The sequence below is a fragment of the Pholcus phalangioides genome, unplaced genomic scaffold (assembly GCF_987345545.1).
Source record: "Pholcus phalangioides strain wild (caught in Gottingen) unplaced genomic scaffold, Ppha-v1.0 ptg000010l_1, whole genome shotgun sequence".
Taxonomy (NCBI): Eukaryota; Metazoa; Arthropoda; class Arachnida; order Araneae; family Pholcidae; genus Pholcus; species Pholcus phalangioides.
This window is the reverse complement of record NW_028301603.1, coordinates 4,698,959-4,717,818: the sequence shown is the minus strand read 5'-3', so window position 1 is coordinate 4,717,818 and position 18,860 is coordinate 4,698,959. Positions and strand designations below refer to the sequence as shown.

The 18,860-nt window shown below is 41.5% G+C and overlaps 1 protein-coding gene across 1 annotated transcript; it reads left to right on the top strand.

Moving 5' to 3' along the window:
- The first annotated feature begins 9,212 nt into the window (after nucleotides 1-9,212).
- LOC149080783 (uncharacterized) lies at nucleotides 9,213-18,532 on the top strand. The gene is made up of 3 exons (XM_089237373.1): nucleotides 9,213-9,900; nucleotides 10,522-10,632; nucleotides 18,408-18,532. The coding sequence occupies exons 1-3, from the start codon at nucleotides 9,213-9,215 to the stop codon at nucleotides 18,530-18,532; spliced, it is 924 nt and encodes a 307-aa protein (XP_089093499.1).
- Nucleotides 18,533-18,860: the final 328 nt, after the last annotated feature.

Here is an 18,860-nt window from a genome sequence, read left to right as displayed (position 1 = left end):
CCGTATAGTACACATTTTCTAGCGGAATTTCTTCCGCTTGTCCCAATTGTATTTCTCTTCTTGAGCAGCTCTTTGCTAGGATGCATAGCCCATCTCTTCATCTTTCTTCAATAATTTTCCCGGTGGATTTGTTCTCCCCCATCCATAGTGATAGTCCGCCTGAGCCTCAGTAATCTCGTGCATTTAGCCTCATATTCAAATTTGAATCTTAGCGGAGGGATACCTAAGATGACCTGTAAGGCATTAGTTGGCGTAGTGTTATACGCACCCGAGATGTGTAGTAGGTGGGGTCTTTGTAGTGTATCCAGTTTATCACCTAAATGAACTTTTGGAACTGCAAACCAAATAGCTGCCCCATAAGCCGCAATCCTCTCAGTGACTGATAAGTAAATCTTCCTCCTTAGACTTTGTGGCAGTCCCCACTGTGGTCCTGCTAATCGTCGAAGCTTCTGTAGCACTTCTAGAGTCTTTTTCTTCTGGATAAGGATGTGGGGCTCCACTTCATATCCTCATCAATCCTTAGACCTAGATAGTCAAGTGTCTTTGTTCTCTTAATTGGTGTCCCACCCAACCTGATAGTTGGCGGTCTTTTAGAGGAAAACCAAATAAACTTGATTACTCGTTGCTTGGCTGTTCCCTTATCTGTTTCCGTGATTGTTAATCTGTTTGTCAGGATGTCAGCCGTAGTCACTGTGATGTTTCTCGGGGCCGGTATCTTCTCCAGACTTTTCCATGCCGAAGATTGTCAAATGCAGCATGCACATCCACCGATATTACTGCGACATCCTTCTTCTCATATCGTTTTTTTCTTTACTTCTTCAATGAGATCATCAATTGCTGCCTCTGTTGAGCTTCCCTGTCTGAATCCATACAGGGCATTACTCCACCAGTTTTGCCCTTTCCAAATAAAAATTTATTCTGTGCATCAGCAGTCGCTCCAACGTCTTCCCGATGCATGCCAGGGCAGGACCGCCCTTACTTGATGAGGGGCCCCCGGTGCAATAATGATCGCGGGGCCCCTGTAAGCACCACAAAAAAACTTTTTTTGTCAGCCGAGCCTAAAGAGAAAAAGTAGATGCTGTCAGTTCCCTCTTCTCTCCCCCCCCCCCCGCAAAGAAAAGAAAATCTTATTCATTATTGAAAAAATTGAGTAAAAATGTTGATACATGAGTAAGTAAAAAGCAGTAGAGCAAAAAAATTAAATATATTTAATTTCAATGAAAATAATTTAATAATTAATATTTAATACGACTCACTACTTGCTTATTTTCAAATGTTTTTCAGCAGAACTTCACAGCTTTATTGTCTGAATTGACTCTCACCTTATAAAAAATTAATTTTTCTTGCTTTCGCACCAGCGAAGTCCTCCATTGCATCTTCAACATTTATTTTATCCACTATGTCTGTTTCGAATGACAATGTCACTAAAGATGATAATTAATTTAAAGGTATCCGACTACGTTGAAAACGTCATTTTGGAAGAAAACATGGATTTTAATTTTTTTTATTTTTTTATAAAAGCCCTGTTTGTTGTGATTCCAAAACGGGCCTTGTTTTGTTTATATGATGCTTAGAATCAAAGTTACGTTCACTTTAGTGTTGCGATTTTATATACAAGTAATACGCGAATAAAGACTTTAAACGAGTTTTACGAACAATGCTATTTTTGACATTTTACTTGCGTTTGTAACATGATTTGCAAAAATTGATTCATTGTATCATTACGAAATGTTAATGTGATATTTTGCTATACATTGTTGAGGTTATGAACCAAAATCTAAGGTCTATCACATACATTTTTTGAATTACAGTGTTTTATACAAATACAAATACAACGCCACAACAGGCAAAATGCCCAACGAGGTGGCTAAGACAGAATGTAGGATGAAATTTCAAAAAATTCACACGTACATAAACATATTTTGCTGTAACTTATGAGCATATCATGCAATCGTTTAAATTCTACTTCACAACCTGGAACATTACTAGCTAAATGCACTGTGAAAATCACAAAGCATTTCATTACAATATTTTTTGCAATCGTGTTTCGAATATCACATGAATTTTGCCAAAAATTTGACATAAAAACGACTTTTTCATAGAAAATACAATAGATAGACCAAAATTTCTCGCTGTTTACACCATTTCGAGACACCTTCTATCAAAAAATGTTATTAAAGTTCACTCCAGAACCATTTTAAAGAAAAATGACAAGAAAGGTAGTCGGATACCTTAAGCGTGAAAAGGTTTTCTTTCCGCACTTATCACTGTTATTGGAACAGTAAGCGGTATTCATATGCTATGAAAGCATTCGGAAAAGGATTTTTGATGTTCATCTGTTAATAATTCGAGCAGTACTTTGACATCGGGGGATTCTACACCCAAAAAACATGCGTACTATATTTTTGGTGGCTGAAATTCCTGGTAGAGGCTCCATTTTTTGTGAAATATCATCCACTGGTCAGGACCACAATCCCGACGGGCCAAAATGTCGACATGGTCGAATTTAAGAATTTAATTTCGGCGTATAAGCCGCACCTCGCGCTTTCTGTTGGGATTTGCTTGTTCCGTAGCGGGGAGCGTTGGGCGTGGATAAGAACAATAAATTGTGATGAAAACAAAAATTTCAAATGTATTATGCAGTGCAGTTGGCGGAGAGTGACGTTTTGTCCTGTTATTCTCCAAGCCTATTCGACTTGTTTATGCTTGTTATGCTGAATAGGAAAAATCGAGAAATGCCAGAAAAAGACAACCCCGAATCCTTTGTTTTTTGCCAAGTCGGAAAATTAAATGAATTTCCGAATTATTGATTGCCATTGATCTTGGTATGCACCACAAACCGCTTGTGGCGACAAACGGAAATTTCAACAGAAAGCAAGAAGTGCGGCTTAAACGGCGAAATTTGAAAATTTATTTGATCGCAACCTATCATTCCTATCGGCGTCCTAACGTCCCTCGCCGAGAGAAATGCAAATCCCGACGGAAAACGCTAAGTGCGGCTTATACGGCGAAATTAAATTTGACCGTGTCGGAATTTTGACTCTGTCGGGATTATGAACGGAACTTATCATCCACTTCTCTTTTCTCTTTACACGAAGGCTGAATTGCGGGCTGCAGAAATTTTTCAATTATGAAAATATTATGAACAATATTTATTTGAAAAGTTAAAAAAAACCGGAGTGAGCTTAAATAAACCTTCAAAAATATGCACTTATATTGGGAATTCTTTGATTTTATGCATTCATATGCATTAATGCTAAAGAAGGCCAAAATCCGGGCTCTAGTGATAACGTATGAATTTTTTGGTACCGCCTCTTCCTCATCTCACGAAATATGTAATATTGAGGCTGAAGGGCACTCGACATTTTTAAGACATCCCTGGATCCGCGTCTGGTGACCGCGTCTAGGGGGATCAGTTTTTTTTTTTTTTGTGCCGCATACAACGTCAATCGTCCAGCGCAACACCCCGTTCAGTATACGCTCTAGTAGGCAAGAAAATACTGTACGACCGTTTCGCTATACAGAGAGCAGCAATACGTCCCGTACCAGCGTTTTATGTCGGGTGTGATTGATACGTGGCGTATCGCGAGATTTGCTTCAACGAGATCGTCCTTTAAGCCCGGTTTTTCCTGGGAGCAGATAGTGCTCCGCGGGAACCAAATTTGTCTATTTCGCGTCGGCAGAGACAAGCAATTATGCTCTTGCGTGATTATTTGTGCTACCCAAGCGTAGCACATCTGCCCAAAGCGGCGATATAGTATATGGCCCTGGCACAGGGCCGCCCTCAGGGGTGTGCGACAGGTGCGGTCGCACCGCGTTTTCAGTAAAAAAAAAGAAATTCAAAATGTTTGTAAAAATTTCTAATAAAATAAGGTCGCTGCATTTTGACAAAGAGAACGTTAGAAAAATCTAAGTAATGTAATGAATATAAGCGAAAATTATTCGCCACACACAGTAATGATAAAACAAAATAAAAATCGTTATTTGTTGAATGCTGTGGGGGAAGCAGTTGTGGAAAGGACACTACAGTATAAACATCCCCGCTCCAATATCTATTTATGGGGATAATACGTGTGTATTATATCTTCCCAGATTGTATCATAAAGAGTGTTGGAGTGTCTCCCTAGTGCAGGTGGAGACAGCCACGGAGACTGATTTGTACAGGAACATTCTTTTTAGCACACGTTGCTTATATATACACGTTGGCGACATAAGCACGTTTAGTCACCTGGGTAGTGCTCCAGTGTAGGGCACCTGTGTGTTGGCGCCTATCTGTACGACCGGTTGTTGAGCTCCATTATTAAAGATAGTAACAATCAGAAGGTTTTAAATAATACATGTTTAATTTGGTACGGACACATAAAAATGAAGGACTTCACATGACAATGGTTGCTTGCCGACTGCGAATAAAAACATTCGATTTTTTATCACAACTTGCGTTGCTAGGTAACAATCGTTCGCACCAGAAAATTACGAAGTGCGACGTCATTATTTCTCCGCAATCGGTAAAAGTTCAAGTAGAGGTCGCTACACACATATAACAAGTAGGACTACAACAAACACTATAACCGTATTGTCTTGGGAGAAACCAAGAGAGGAAAATTGCATGCCTATAAAAAAAAGTGGTGGTGGTTTATTTGTTCTATAGGGTGCTGACATCAAGGGCTAAATGACAATTTTTTTTTAATGTCTTTATTGCCATCTTTCGTAAAACGCAACACTGTGTTACAGTGAAGTTTCTGAGTGTCTTCGAGACGTATATCATTTTAAGTGAGTATACAGCGCAATATTTCGATCTAACATACTTACAGAGTTCCTGTGCGATTTTACGTTTCTGTTCTGTGCGAGTGGGGTTGTGAGATTCAAGTTTTCAACTTAGGGCTATCTTCGTAGCAATAATGTCAACAAGAGTGGGTGAAACATTCGGAAATATGAATCTAGTAGTGAAAAGGCTAAAAAAAAAGAAAAGCGAAAGGGGTCATTCAAGTATTACGTCAGCATTGGGGGGGGGGAGGGGTTTTCGGATTTGCTGACTTTTGGGGATAAGGAGGGGAGGGGTTTGAAAGTTGCTTACGTCATCAACCACCCCTTTATGAAGATATGAAATAAACATCGGTTTTTTTTCTTACAGGTGAAACTTAGTGAGTTAATACATATTCATAAAGTATTTTACGAATTGTAAGGCTATTTCTAGAGATATGTCAAAGTGTTAAATTTTTTTTAGAAATAATACCAAATTCTTTCGTTACAGCTATTTTTGTTATTGAGCTAAAAATATCGAACTAAAAATGAAAAAACACCTGAATAGAAAATACGTAGAAGTTATTTGCATATGCGGTATATATATATGAGGGGATAATTTTTTTGTAAATGAATACAAATGCACTAAAAAATGGAAAATATGCCTTTTGAAAACATATGTTTTTTTGTTTTTTTTGCATGGAGATTTTTTTTTTATGCGTATTTTCTCAATTTTTTGTACATATTTCGGAATATTTGAGTTTATCAATACATCTAGTGTATATTCTGAGGTGTTTAATGCATATTTTGTCATTTTAAGTACACATTTTTGCATTTTTAAGTGCTTATTTTTGCATTTTTAAGTGCATATTTTTGCATATCTGTAGAGAATATTTGCCACTTTTTTAGGGCATATAATCCGGGCTCTAGTTATCACTGAAAAAAAACAGGAAAGGCCGAAAAATAACAAAATATATACAAAAAAAAACCCATCCAATAAATTTAATGTAATTTAACGTAAAAATTAATTAAAAGTTCAAGTAGCGGAATCAGAAGATTCCGAAACTACTGAGAATTTCTAATTGATGAACTGAAATAGTAGTGATAACACACACACACACACACACACACACACACACACACACACACACACACACACACACACACACACACACACACACACGGGATTGAAAGTAACCCGGGAAACGTTAATTTGTAGACAATAAAGACGTCCGGACGTCTGGTAATCCTAGTTAATTCATCAAAAATACCCACCGTTGAACTTTCAAAAAAAGATAATGCACTTAAGTCGGCTGAAGTTGGTTTTCTGTGGTTCCCAATTTCAAGGCGCAAATGCGAGCCGATCTCCCCGTTAAAACGTCTCGCCACAGAGAGCAACAGTCCTACAACGATAAATCATTCAATCATAACACTTCACTCATAGTTAGAAAAACTGGTGGCAGATGGCAGCACTACACATAACAAGCATTACAGAGAAACAAAAAAACTTCACGTCAGGTTTCACTACACGTACACGCACATTCGCGCATGTACCGATTCGTTGGGGGGTTCCGCGGGGGGGGGGGGTTGTGGGCGGGGTGCATGTGTGGTGTAGCAGTAGTAGGTAGGGCCTCCAAAAAATAGCTCGGGGATCCATGATGTTCTTAAGTCAGCCACCTCGTTGGGCAATTTGCCTGTTGTAGCGTTGTATTTGTATTTGTATTTGCATTTGTATTAAAAGCGGTTCGGTTATGGTTGGAAAACAATATTGTGTTGGTTTCTGTTGGTACACGGCGGCATCTATTGTAAACCCGTGTACGTGATGTTGTCGAGGGCGTCCGCAGGCGTCCTCGTTTTGAAGTTTGGAAATCTGGTAAGTCAGCATTTGTTTTTCTAACTGAAAACGCTGTGCAAGCTTGTGATTTGACCAAAAGAAAGACGTAAAGAGTGTGTGAGCATGGGCATGATCAATAGATTCAAGGGAGCAATGGACCAGGCGAGTGACCAAAACAATGACCTGGAGCATATGCATGCATGTGAGAGAACAAAACAGTTCGAAAGCATGTGAATGATGAAAAGAGTGACCTATAGTGTGAGCGCGGGTGACCAAAAGAGTAACCTAGAGCGTGAGCGAGCGCTTGAATGACGCAACAGTGACTTCAAGAGTGAAGAACCAGGTCAGTGAACGACGAAAACAACGACCTAAACCTAGGTCCTAGAGAGTGTATTGGGGCATGGGATTAACCGAAAGAGTGAACTAGAGAGTACAGGACAAGGTTAGTGACTATAGGGGCGTGTGCAAGCATGTGCGTGATTAAAACCAGGTGAAGACGCATGAATGATCAAAAGAGTGACCTAAAGAGTTTGTGAAGATAGATGACCAAAAGAATGACATTGCGCGTGTGCAAGCATTTCAATGACCAAAAAGAGTGACTTGGAGAGCGAGAGACCAAGCCAGTGACCAAAACTGTATACACGCATGTGAATGACCAAAAGATAAACATAAAGAGTGCGTGAGGATGGGCATGTCCAAAAGAGTGACCTAGAGAGCAAAGGACCAGGTTATGTTAAGGGCCCAAAACAGTGACCTAGAACATGTGCATGCATGTGAGTGACCAAAACAGCGTGAAAACACGCGATTGATCGAAAGAGTGACCTGAAGAGTGTGCGAAGGTGGGTGACACCAACGAAGTGACCTCGAGCAATGTGTAAGCATTTAAATATCCAAAAAAATTCACTTAGAGAGCGAAGGTCAGTGAGTGATGTAAACAGTGACCTAGAGAGTTAAGTGAGCATGGGAGTGACAGAAAGAATGAAATAGAAAGAACGAACCATGTTAGTGACCTAGGGTATCTACGAGGATGTGGCTGACCAAAAAAGCGCGCAAGCAGCTCGTTAATTAATGATCAAAAGATAGACCATCAGTGACCTGAAGAGTGTGCGTACATAGGTGACCAAAATAGTGACGTAAAGAGTGTGCGTACATAGGTGACCAAAATAGTGACCTAAAGAGTGTGCGTACATAGGTGACCAAAATAGGGACCTAAAGAGTGTGCGTACATAGGTGACCAAAATAGTGACCTAAATCGTGTGCAAGGAATCGAATGATCAAAATAGTTACCTAGAGAGTGTGCTGAGCATGGCACTGACCATAACAGTAACCTAGAGAGCTGAAAACCAGGTCACTGAATGACCAAAAGAGTGAAAAATTGATTGTAGCTGGCCAAGAAGTCACTATTGTGTGTGGTGAGAGTGACCTAGAGGGTCCGAGCCCTAGTGATGAATACAGTCGGACACCGAAGAAATGATAACGAGTATCAAGATCGTACCCCGATATAATGATGCAATACATGTATGAATTATCATGTATAGTATATCACATATTATAATTGATCATGCATTCATTCAAACCGAGCACGACTCCGGTCTGTGCCATGGGTGATTTACTAACTGTTGAGTTGTGTCGGAAGTGTGTGTGTGTGTATATATATAAGTACCCAACAGTATGAGTACGTATCGAGTGTCGTGTTTTGAATTTTCAATGTGTCATCACAATAAGTGTAGTGATTGTGAATATTTGTACCGTTGTAGGCCTGTTGCTCTCCGTGGCGAGGCATTTCAACGGAGAGATCGGCTCGTATTCGCTGCTTGAAGTTGGAAACCACCCTCATCCGACCGCTACTGTGTCGCCGGTGGGATTCGAACCCCATGATGCGAGCCCGAGAGTATGACAACTCCACCACCTTAGTACGATTTATCATGTTTATTAACGATGCTATGCTTGGGTATTATATTATGCATAATCACCGGCAAAAGTGACAAATTCAGGGAAATTTATCGAACGTACCAAAATGCGGTCGGCGATTATGATTTATAATAGAGTTTATCCCATTTACTGTGTGTGTGTAACATACACATTTCTTTAGATATGATATGAATATGATAAAGGCGATATAAATTTCAAGTATTTATCAAATTTAGCAACAACAACGAGTTATAAATGCATAATCGCCGGTAAAAGTGTTAATGTTTCCAGTATTTATCAAATTTACCAACGACGCTCGGGTATCATGCATTCGCCGGTAAAAGTGATAAATCTATCAAACTTACAAATGGTAAATTTAAAATTCAAGTGATAAATTTATCAGTCTCAACAACACGATTGGTAATAATGCATAATCACAATTTGTCACCGCTTAACATATCAATAATGAACACTAATGTGTGTGTTTGCACCACAACTTTCCTTTTTTATAATTATTAACATCATGTTTTATTTCGTTTTTGCCGATGCTTGAAGTAAAGGCCATACCACAATTTCACTTCGAAGACCATGTCAGTGAAGGCATCGTATACATGAAATACGGGACTACGATGTGGATATATACATTTTCAAGAATCCTTTTTATGGAAATATTCAAGAAGCAGAGGCTGTAAAGAATAGGCCTGTCGAACACCATACCGGAGTAAAAATGAGACTCACCAAGGCAATATATTTCGGCCTATGCTTCACCATCCTGTGCGTTTTCTTCTATTTCTTCTGCAACAGCGACAGAACTGGCAGTTACCGGAAGAAACCATCAAACTCTTGGACGGGGTACGAGTCTCTCGTGGCGTACTCGGAGGACTCTCGGATCGACGCCACCAAGTGCGATAACGTCTCGTCGAGGAGTTACGTCAGTGACGACGGTAATGTCTGGCAATCGGTTCCAGATTCCAAGATTTTCCTCTATTCGGCTTTCATAGACAAACGGAAGCGCAATAAAAGCCGAAATGTCTCTTACATCCGCATTCTGGGGATGTCCAAAGGCATGAGCGAACAGAACCTCTATTGCCAGATATGGTACGACGATGGCAATGACATGGCGACATCCACGGTTCATCGAATGGAAATATGGGTCTCGAGTTGGGACCTCGCCAATTCTAGTCAGTACTATAGGCGATATATCTTCTCTTGTCCAGTCAGGAGGGAAGACCAGGCCGTCGCTGTTTCCGTGTCCCTGGAACCTTGCCAGGAGCCAAAGAATAAACTCCGATTGAAGAAATCAGTGCCAAATCCAGAGAACGGTAATAAGAGGAAGGATTTCGTTGTTTGCCTCAAGGCCATGGATTTCGATCGCGATCTCAGCCTGAGGCTAATCGAATGGGCAGAGCAGTGCCGTCTTAAGGCATGGGCTCACCCGAGCACGGCCCGGGGGCCTCAAGATAAGAGGGGCCTCACAAAAATGAGATCTGGTTGAAATTTTCGAGAATTTGCCTCGTAGGGCCTCAGAAAAATCAGTTGGCCCGGGGTTCGTGATACTCTTAAGACGGCCCTGGGCCTACAGAGAATTTAGTGATTTGGGGTCATTCAAGCAGAGGGGCGGCTTGAGCGAGGGTGCAAGGGGTGCGGCAGGTTGTAAGGGGCCGCAGCGTAGACTTTAGTTAAGACACCCAAAATCTATATCCGTGCGGGACTTATTTTTTGCGCCTCCTGCTTTATTTCACCTTTCTCCCCCCACATCTCCTACATTCTCCGTCAGGGCCCCAAGGCTGGAACCTTTCGCGGGACCCAAGCCAGATTTTCCACCCCCCACCCTCTTCTACAGTTTACTTATATTATGAAAAGATAGGAAATAATAAGGATTTAGTCCCGGGCCCCCAAGATGTAGCTTTGTCAGCTCACCCGGGCACGGCCCAGGGGCCTCACAAACATGAGATCTGGTTGAAATTTTCGAGAATTTGCCCTGTGAGGCCTGAGAAAAATCACTTGGCCCCGGGGGGGCTCATGATGCTCTTAAGACGGCCCTGGGGCAGAGCTCCTGTTCCTACTCGGGGCAGACAAGATATCGTCGTACGTTAACAGGGTACACCCGAACATGATGAAAGTGTTGGAATATTACCGTGAAAACGGTTGGTGTAGCATAAAACGCCACGTTCTGCCCTGGTAGTGAACCGAACAACCCCTATGCCAAGTAGCGGTACTTCAGGGACAACGTCTGGCAGAAGCGAAAGCACGATATCATTCTCCCCTATATAACGACTGTGGATCACCATATCCTAACCGGGGCACTTCGTACCCAGAAATGGGGCCTTCTTTCTACTTATTAAGATGATTTCTAACTAAATTCATAGCTCAGGAAAATTTTATAAATACTGTCAATCTTCGAACAAGATGAAACCCCTCTTAACGGACAGCCCTCAGATTCGCTCACGCCCTTCTTTTGCGGCCAAGTGATAATTTCCCCTTGTATGATAAAAAGATGCATTTCGAAATTATTTGTTTTGTTGATTCTGAATTTTCATTGTTACTGGAATTATTTCTAATCTATCGATTCTAAATTTTTGATTAGTTTCAGAAACTTTTTCTCACATTAGTTTAAAATTACCTCCATCAATTTTTGTGTTAATTGACAGATAATTGTGTGTTTAATTATTATTATTTGTTTGCATGCATATTTCTCAGCGTTCGTGTGTATTCTGTGTGCCGATTCCCCACAAAATATGTGAAATCGGTTTAAAGCGCCCTAAACATTTTTTTTTTGCGCCCCGAAATTGTCGAGACGCCCCACCTGTTGTGGCCCTGGTGGAAGGAATATGAAGAAAACCATATGGGAAATACATTTTCACAACTTTGACTGGAAAAGAAAGTTTAAAATTACGTTTCATAGCATATAACGAAATTTTGCCGGGAGATTTCTGTTAAAATAATGACGTCAATTTGGAAAACACTAATTGTGTTTAATTTCTAATACTTCTCTATAAATGAATATTTGTTTTGGTTTGAACATACACTAAATTGAAAACGGTTCAAAAAAAAAATTTGGTTTTTATATGAAAATGTTAGACATTTTAGAGTTGGCATCAGATCACGCTATATGTTAAGCCATAAATGCTCAACCCATGTTCTGTGGGACAAATGTGGCCCTCGGAATCATTTGACGTGGCCCGTGACGTATAAAAAAAACCAAAACAAGCCACTCAAGTGGTCTCAAGCTTATTTGAAAATCGCTCGAGTGACTAGCGGCACGCGCGCGTACGCCCCTCCACTTCATTTAAGTGGATCTTGGTACATTTGAAAATTAGACTATTGAGTGGTTGGCTGCACATTTATAGATCTCTCGAGTGGCCCGCGGCACGCTTATATATCACTTAAGCGGACCGTGGTATTTTTATAAATAATTTTGTAGGCTCGATTTCCGCATAACCCAAGAAGCCCGCGACATATTTCCGAAGCAGTGAAGTGGCCCACATTTCCCAAAAAATCGAGCACCCTCGTGGTAAATATCTGACATAGGTGTTTCAGAAACTGGGATTTCGGCAATGAGTGCTTTAAATTATTATCGAATATCGGTTATATCATCGAATCGAGCCCTGACAGACCAAACACCCCCGTTTTATTATTGATTTTTATCTCCACTTGCCATCTGCGCTGGAGCCAGTTTTTGTTTTAGAAGATTCCACGCGTACACACACGGAGTAAGATAACGCGCGCTATTTCATACAATATGCTCCTACTGAACTGAGATACACTCCTCCGAGGTGTTATCGGAATTTAACACCACCTGCCCCTACAGATGATTATATTTACGATGGCCGTTGATTCTAAATAACAACCGAGTGTGTACGTAATTTCTGGGGATGACTCTTTTCCTCTCTCCCTTCTTATCATTCTGGAAATGATCTCCTCTCTCCAAGTTATAAACAAGGAGATATATATATTCAAACTGCGAGAGCAAATGGCCGTCTTTTTCATTTCCAGCTGCATTCGAAGATCCTATCATTTTTGTAGGTTTGCCACATACAAAAAAGAAATCTGGCGGAGATCAATCCGAAATAAAAATTCCTATGGGAAACATAGGCGCACACAGACAGACGAAAAAGAAAGCATATACAGTCGGACCCCCGTATTCGCGGGGGTTACGTTCCGGGGGTGACCGCGAATACGGGAAATCCGCGAATAACCGAAACCATAGTTTTTTTTCTTGTATATCTCGTTTATTGAACAGCATGAGAAGAGCAGGGTAACGCAGAGGTATAAAGGAATGTAAAAGAGGATGCAAACGATTGTTGACGATGTTGTTTTCTGAAAGAACATTGTGATTTCTATAGATGGCATTTTTCTCAGCCAGAGATATCAAGGATATCAAGGAAACCTCCTTGATGAGGAGAGAAAATCTCTGGCTGAGAAAGAAGCCATCTATATCTCTCTAAACCGTGCCATCCGGGGGCCATTTCCTGAAGTTAAGAGAGGCTACTAATGCCTCTACTTCAGCGCCGCCTCACGACACAGTGCGTGAAATTAGGAAGGCAGAGTCATGTGTCTCCAGTGGTGTAAATGGTAGCATGCTTGCCCGGTATGCAAGAGGGCCTGGGTTCGAGTCCCGGCGGAGACGTGATGACTTTTCTTTCCGAGCTCACCTCAGCATAATATCCGGAAAATAACTGTTTCATTGTGATTTCTGTTTGCTGTTTCTTCATATCATCAGGTATGTTGGAATATGATGTATGACAAGGCTTCCTCTGCCAATTTTTCTACACGTGAAGAGCATACCATAGAGGGATCTATGTCATGAAAACAATCTATTGCAGATTTGAACGTGCGAAGCCCTTCCGCTGTGTTATATACACATGGTGAACTTGTCTTCTACTTCTTTATCATCTGGTTCCGCTTCAGTTTCAGGAACAGTCAACTGCATTAATTCCTCCACAGTCAATACCTCTGAATTGCTATTAATTAGCTGTTCGACTTCTATACAAATATCATTGAACCTTTCTCCACCTGTTTCGCTAAAGTGACAGTGTCTTTTATAGTCTCTTCAGTTGGCTGTGTAGAGATGGTCGTGTCCTTTAGCACACATTGTGGCCAAAGAGTGACCACCCCGAGGTGACTATTTCTCTCTTGGGAGCCGTCACGGCTTTAGTGATGACAGTAATGTCATTAGCGAGCCATCCTAAACATGCACAACTCCAGTTTTGTAAACAAAACACATGAATGACGATTTATGTGTTGCAAAAAATAAAAAATCCAATGAAGGGGAAAAAAACCGCGAATACGGGGTGGGGGCCGACTGTATATACATATATAGATCATTTACAGAAATATTTAGAACAATTATTCATTTACGCCAAATAACTGTTGCTAATTAATTTACTGAATTAATTAATTAATTTACTGATCACACCGAACCGGCTGCGTTAAGATCTCGAAGCAGACGCACAGATCCGTTAAGCTAGCAGCCAGCATACTGCGCACGCGCAGTGGTCAATATGGCGAATTTAGGAGGAAAAATGCGCTCTCGGAAACGAATGTGAATGTTTTTGAAAAATTCTTTTTGCTTCTCACATCAAAAATAGGCATCCACACAGACTGAGAAGTATATTTGAATAATAATAACACGTTTGGTAATTTTGAAACTAATCTTTAGCATGGTTACTCTACGTTTTCTACATTTTTGCAATTCTTTCCATTTCAATTCCAGCTTTTCTGATGTTTCCTACTTTTCTGATTGACCGTCCCCAAAATAATAATGCATCACTCATATTCATTACGAATAATATTTAGAAAATTCTAATAATACCAAAGCACATTCTAAACAAAATATTGCCGTGAAAACTTGGGTGGGGGGGGGGGACACTTAATTGAAGTTTAATATGTATCAAGATTTTCACTCAAAAAATAATAAATTATTCTCTTAAAACACAAAACCTTAAAAATAAACAGTGCAAATAAACAAAATCTGTGATTTGTGGGCTTGATTACCGATTGAACATTTAGAATCGCCATGCTGAATTTTTGTAGAGGAAACGTGTCAGGGTCTTGTTACTATATCTCCACTGTTTTGATAAGAAACTGATGAAAAATTGAATTTTCAGACGAAACTTCCTACTCTTGACTTCCGGGTTATGTTAAAATTTTGACTTTTCATCAATATATTGGATTAACGGGTCTGCTGACTTTTTAAAAGGTAAGCTCAACCCACCATTAGCGCGAATAACGTCAAACAACTCCAGACGAGTCACAAGTCCATTTCAAAATATTTCTTACGTAAAAAGGGGCGATCGGGGGCGGCTACGCATAATGCAAAACGTTCACCAACAATATGCGGAAAATCCGAAAAAACATTTCACAATTGAACAAAGTTAAACTCTTTTTATGTCTCACTTTTTGTGCTCAAAACTACTCAAAAAAAAGCCAAACTTTGAGGACGAATTACGAAAATTATTTCTTCTACTCGGGGCTTGGAAAATAACGAACCGAAAAGGACAGAGAACCAAAAATGAATAGCAACAAGAATTTCATGATTCCATTCAAACGCAACCGAGTAACCACCTAAGAAAATTAAGCTTTACATCACATTTCGGCGAGAGAGCCCCATCTGAGTGAGTCTTTACCCTCCTTTGAACCCCGGGATCCCCCTCGCCCCCCCCCACGATGTAAACAAATATCACCCCAAGATGCACCAGAAATTTCTCTACACATCCATATGAATACACCCGATTTGGGCCACTGTGCGGCAAGGTGTGGTCTGAGGAGGGACGAGCCGAGTCACGGCCAGCTGATGCCCGAGCTACGGTCCCGGCACGGTGCGGATATGTGCTTCCAGACCTTACGTGAGCATGGACCAGGGGCGGCTTAAGCGAGGGTGCAAGGACTGCGGTGTACCCGGGCGTCAGCGCAGACTTTAGTTAAGACCCCAAAAATTTAACACAGTAAAAATTCACATGATATCACGCTTTTGAGTCAAACGACGAGATATGACGAGATATACCTCGACAACGAAAACGTTGAGAAAATACACAGAACCTCTGACCGTAATACCATAAACAAGAATGTAAGCTATCGGGGCGACTCGAGCCAAAATATCTGTACCCGTGCAGGACTTTTGCGCCTGCTGCCTACTGCCCCATTCCCAAATAGCCCCTATATCCTCCGTCAGGACCCCCGGGCTCGAATTTTTCGAGGGACCCATACCATATTTTCCATGAGACCCCTTCCACAATTCATTTATAGTGGGGAAAAAAAAGGAAATTATGAGGATTTAGTCCCGGACCCCCAAGCTGCATCCCTGTCAGAACCTACCCTTGGGGGGTGATGCCCCTCCCTCGCAATTTATCTGAATAATAATCCTAACAAAAACATTTTCTTCGCCCTTTCATCTCGGATTTTGCGCCCCTCCAGAGCAGACAGAAAACACTTTCTTTGATTTTTTTCGCCCAATGGAACTGTTTTTTTTTTCACCCATTCACCTCGAATTTATCACTCCTCTTGAGCGGCACCCTGTGCTGACGCAATGGCTCACATGGCCGAGTACGCCACAAGGGGCACGTGTGCGTGCATTTTGGTTCCCACCCATGGCCCCGACGATGGCGGGGCTGACAGGGCCAGAAACAATTCTCATAATTTTTTTTGGCTTTTTCACGCTATAAATTAACTATAGAAGGGTCCGTGAGAAGTCTGACTGACGGGCCCGCGAAAGATACCAGCCTAGTGGTCCTGCTCTAGGATGAGGAGGGGGGCGGGATGCCCTCAACCAGAATTTGTTCTAGAATAAAAAAATTCGGCTTCCCAACTTGTCCAGGCCGGGACGTATGGTCACACTCATTTTGCACGGTAGACAACGATGTGCGGGTTTCTTTTAAAAAGGTTTATCTCGAGGTTCCCCTTCACTGAAACTCAGCCTCTTGCCAGGGTCACTATTAGGGGCGGCATATGAGGCTTCGCGTCCGGGCGGCAGGTAAGCTCGAGCCGCCCCTGGCGTGAACGGTAGTTGTTTTCGCCCACCAGGCTCTAAGACCACTTAAAACAAGGGTGTTCAAATTTTATGAGAGTGCGGGTCACACTTTATTGGTTTGAAAACGTGCCACGGGCCACTTAATTAGGTGATCTGTAAATGTAACAACATACGCTTGAGTTATCTCGCACTGTGCCGTAGGTCATTTAAGTGACCTGTAAATTTGCCGCGGATCACTTAAGTAATCTGTAAATGTGCCGGGTCACTTGAGTGAACTGGAACTGCTCGCGGGTCGGTTAAGTGAACGGGAAATGTGTTGCAGGTCACTAAAGATCTCTGGGACTGTGCTCCGGAATAACTAAGTTATCTGGAAATGTGCCGCGGGCTACTCAGTGAACTGTAAGTGCGGATTACTTAAATGTTCTATAAGGGGTCATTCAAGTATTACATAAGCATCGTCGGGGGAATTTGCTGACTTTTGATGACGGGGGGGGGGGGTTGGATAATGCTTACGTCATCAACCACCCTTCACGAAAATATGAAATATTCTTAATTTCATCTTATTCGGCCCGCCAAAAACGAGAAAAACCTTTCGGTAGTTTGTGGGCACTTGAAGTAACATTCTCCCCTATTCATAAGTGCCCTACATAGCCACTTTAGTAATTTCCGAATGTCCCACAGATCCTTCAAGTAATCTGGAAATGTGTCCGGGCCGCTTAAGCGCTCAGGAATCGTGCCACGCATCACTCAAGTGATTCGTAATTATATGCCGCGGATGACTTAAATAATCTGTTCATTTGATCATTTTTGTCGTGTCGCACCACGGTCATTTTCTGCACACGAGGGCTAATTAGACCGGGACCTACAATTTAATGCCGATTCCGAACGGCAGGTTTTTTTTTTTAATACTCGTCAAGAGGTTGGTGCGCTAACCCCTCGATGGGGGACTCCCTGCGGTAGCAATTTTTGCTGAGGTCAAATCGCCGTATCCGTTGTACCCCTGCGTCAGGAAAGTTTTCTGACAAGGACGAACCGGGTATCGAACTCGCGACACCTCTAAACATCCTTTGGTACTTTAGGCGAGCATCTTATCGACCGGGCTACCGCGCCCTGTGGGTGTAGACGCATAATAGATGACGATATTGTGTTATTCAAAACTGAAGACGAAACTATAAAGTATAGGTCCCTTTAATTGAATGAAATGAAAATGTGATGGGAGGGGAAAATCCCTAAACTATCTGAAATTGGAAAAAATACTGTGAAAATTTTATACTGAGAAAAAAAAAAAATCGAATGTTTTCGTAATTTCTGTTAATTCGAAATAATTTTTTAAGGGTTGATGAATCAAAAAATTTCTCAAAGATATTTGAAATTTTACGGGAAAATAAGTTTTTCAAGCCCTCTCTATGCATTATAAGGAGGGCAGCGAAAAACACTTTGTTCTTCAAACTCTAATTGCCTGGGTCACGAAACGTTTTCAAATTGGTTAGAACGCATTGTCTCTAAATTCCAGAGCAAAATATTGCCATCTCGAGGTCCTACAGATCGAGTGTCGCGATGTTTGTAAACCAAAACATGGTTTACGATGTGCAAGGCGTTGGTGAGTGCGAAGCTACCAGCCTCAGAAAAAGAATACGTTACCTACAGAAAGCGTCACACGATTTACGACAGCGATTTCGTAAAGAACATTTGGGCCTACTAATACAAAGAAATGAAGAAACTATCATCAACCCATTTGAAAGTTGTGTATGTCTTCCTTGTTGGGGACGATTCCATGAAGATAATGGAATGGCTTTTGGCGAGAATCACTCAGAGCTGATTCCGGGGGGAGAGATAGAAAAATAAGAACTGCCATAGTGAAGTCTCGATCCGGAACATTTGTGCGTCCAATACAAAGAATTTTTCCATTGAGAAATGCACGATAATGCACCCTTCTAATTTGTTCTCTTGTAGTGACAAATCTTTTTCAGATGCTGATCTTCCCATGGACAACACCGTTGACGCAGGACCAACATCCAGATTCGGTCGAAGCTTTTTTGAAGACTTCGATGCAAAACACCGGGGAGGATGAAGGGTAAACCAACCAAAAGGGGTCCCCCCTCTCTCTTTCTTTCCCCCACGACGACGTTCCAGGAAGAGGCCACCAAAGCTCTTTAGGTTTAGTTTCAATTCCTCTCTTCCCCCCCCCCCCCACCCTTTTACTCTGTCTCTTTGTTTATACAGTCGAATCCCGTTATAACGAACGCCAAGAGACCGCAGGAATCACTTCACTAAAACGAAATTTCGTTATAAAGGAATTCCAGGTTACCCAGCATTGTTCCTATGTAAACTTATTTGGGGGGGGGGGGGGATTAGAAAAGTGTTCGTTAAAACGAGATTTTCGCTATAACGGTATTCGTTAAAACG

Bases quoted from the DNA above. Each gene is read 5' to 3' on its own strand.
- LOC149080783 (XM_089237373.1), top strand. From the start codon at position 9,213: ATGAGACTCACCAAGGCAATATATTTCGGCCTATGCTTCACCATCCTG. The intron at 9,901-10,521 runs GTCTTAAGGCAT...GATGCTCTTAAG, and splicing joins CGAATGGGCAGAGCAGTGCC to ACGGCCCTGGGGCAGAGCTC. The intron at 10,633-18,407 runs GTTGGTGTAGCA...GTTCTCTTGTAG, and splicing joins GGAATATTACCGTGAAAACG to TGACAAATCTTTTTCAGATG.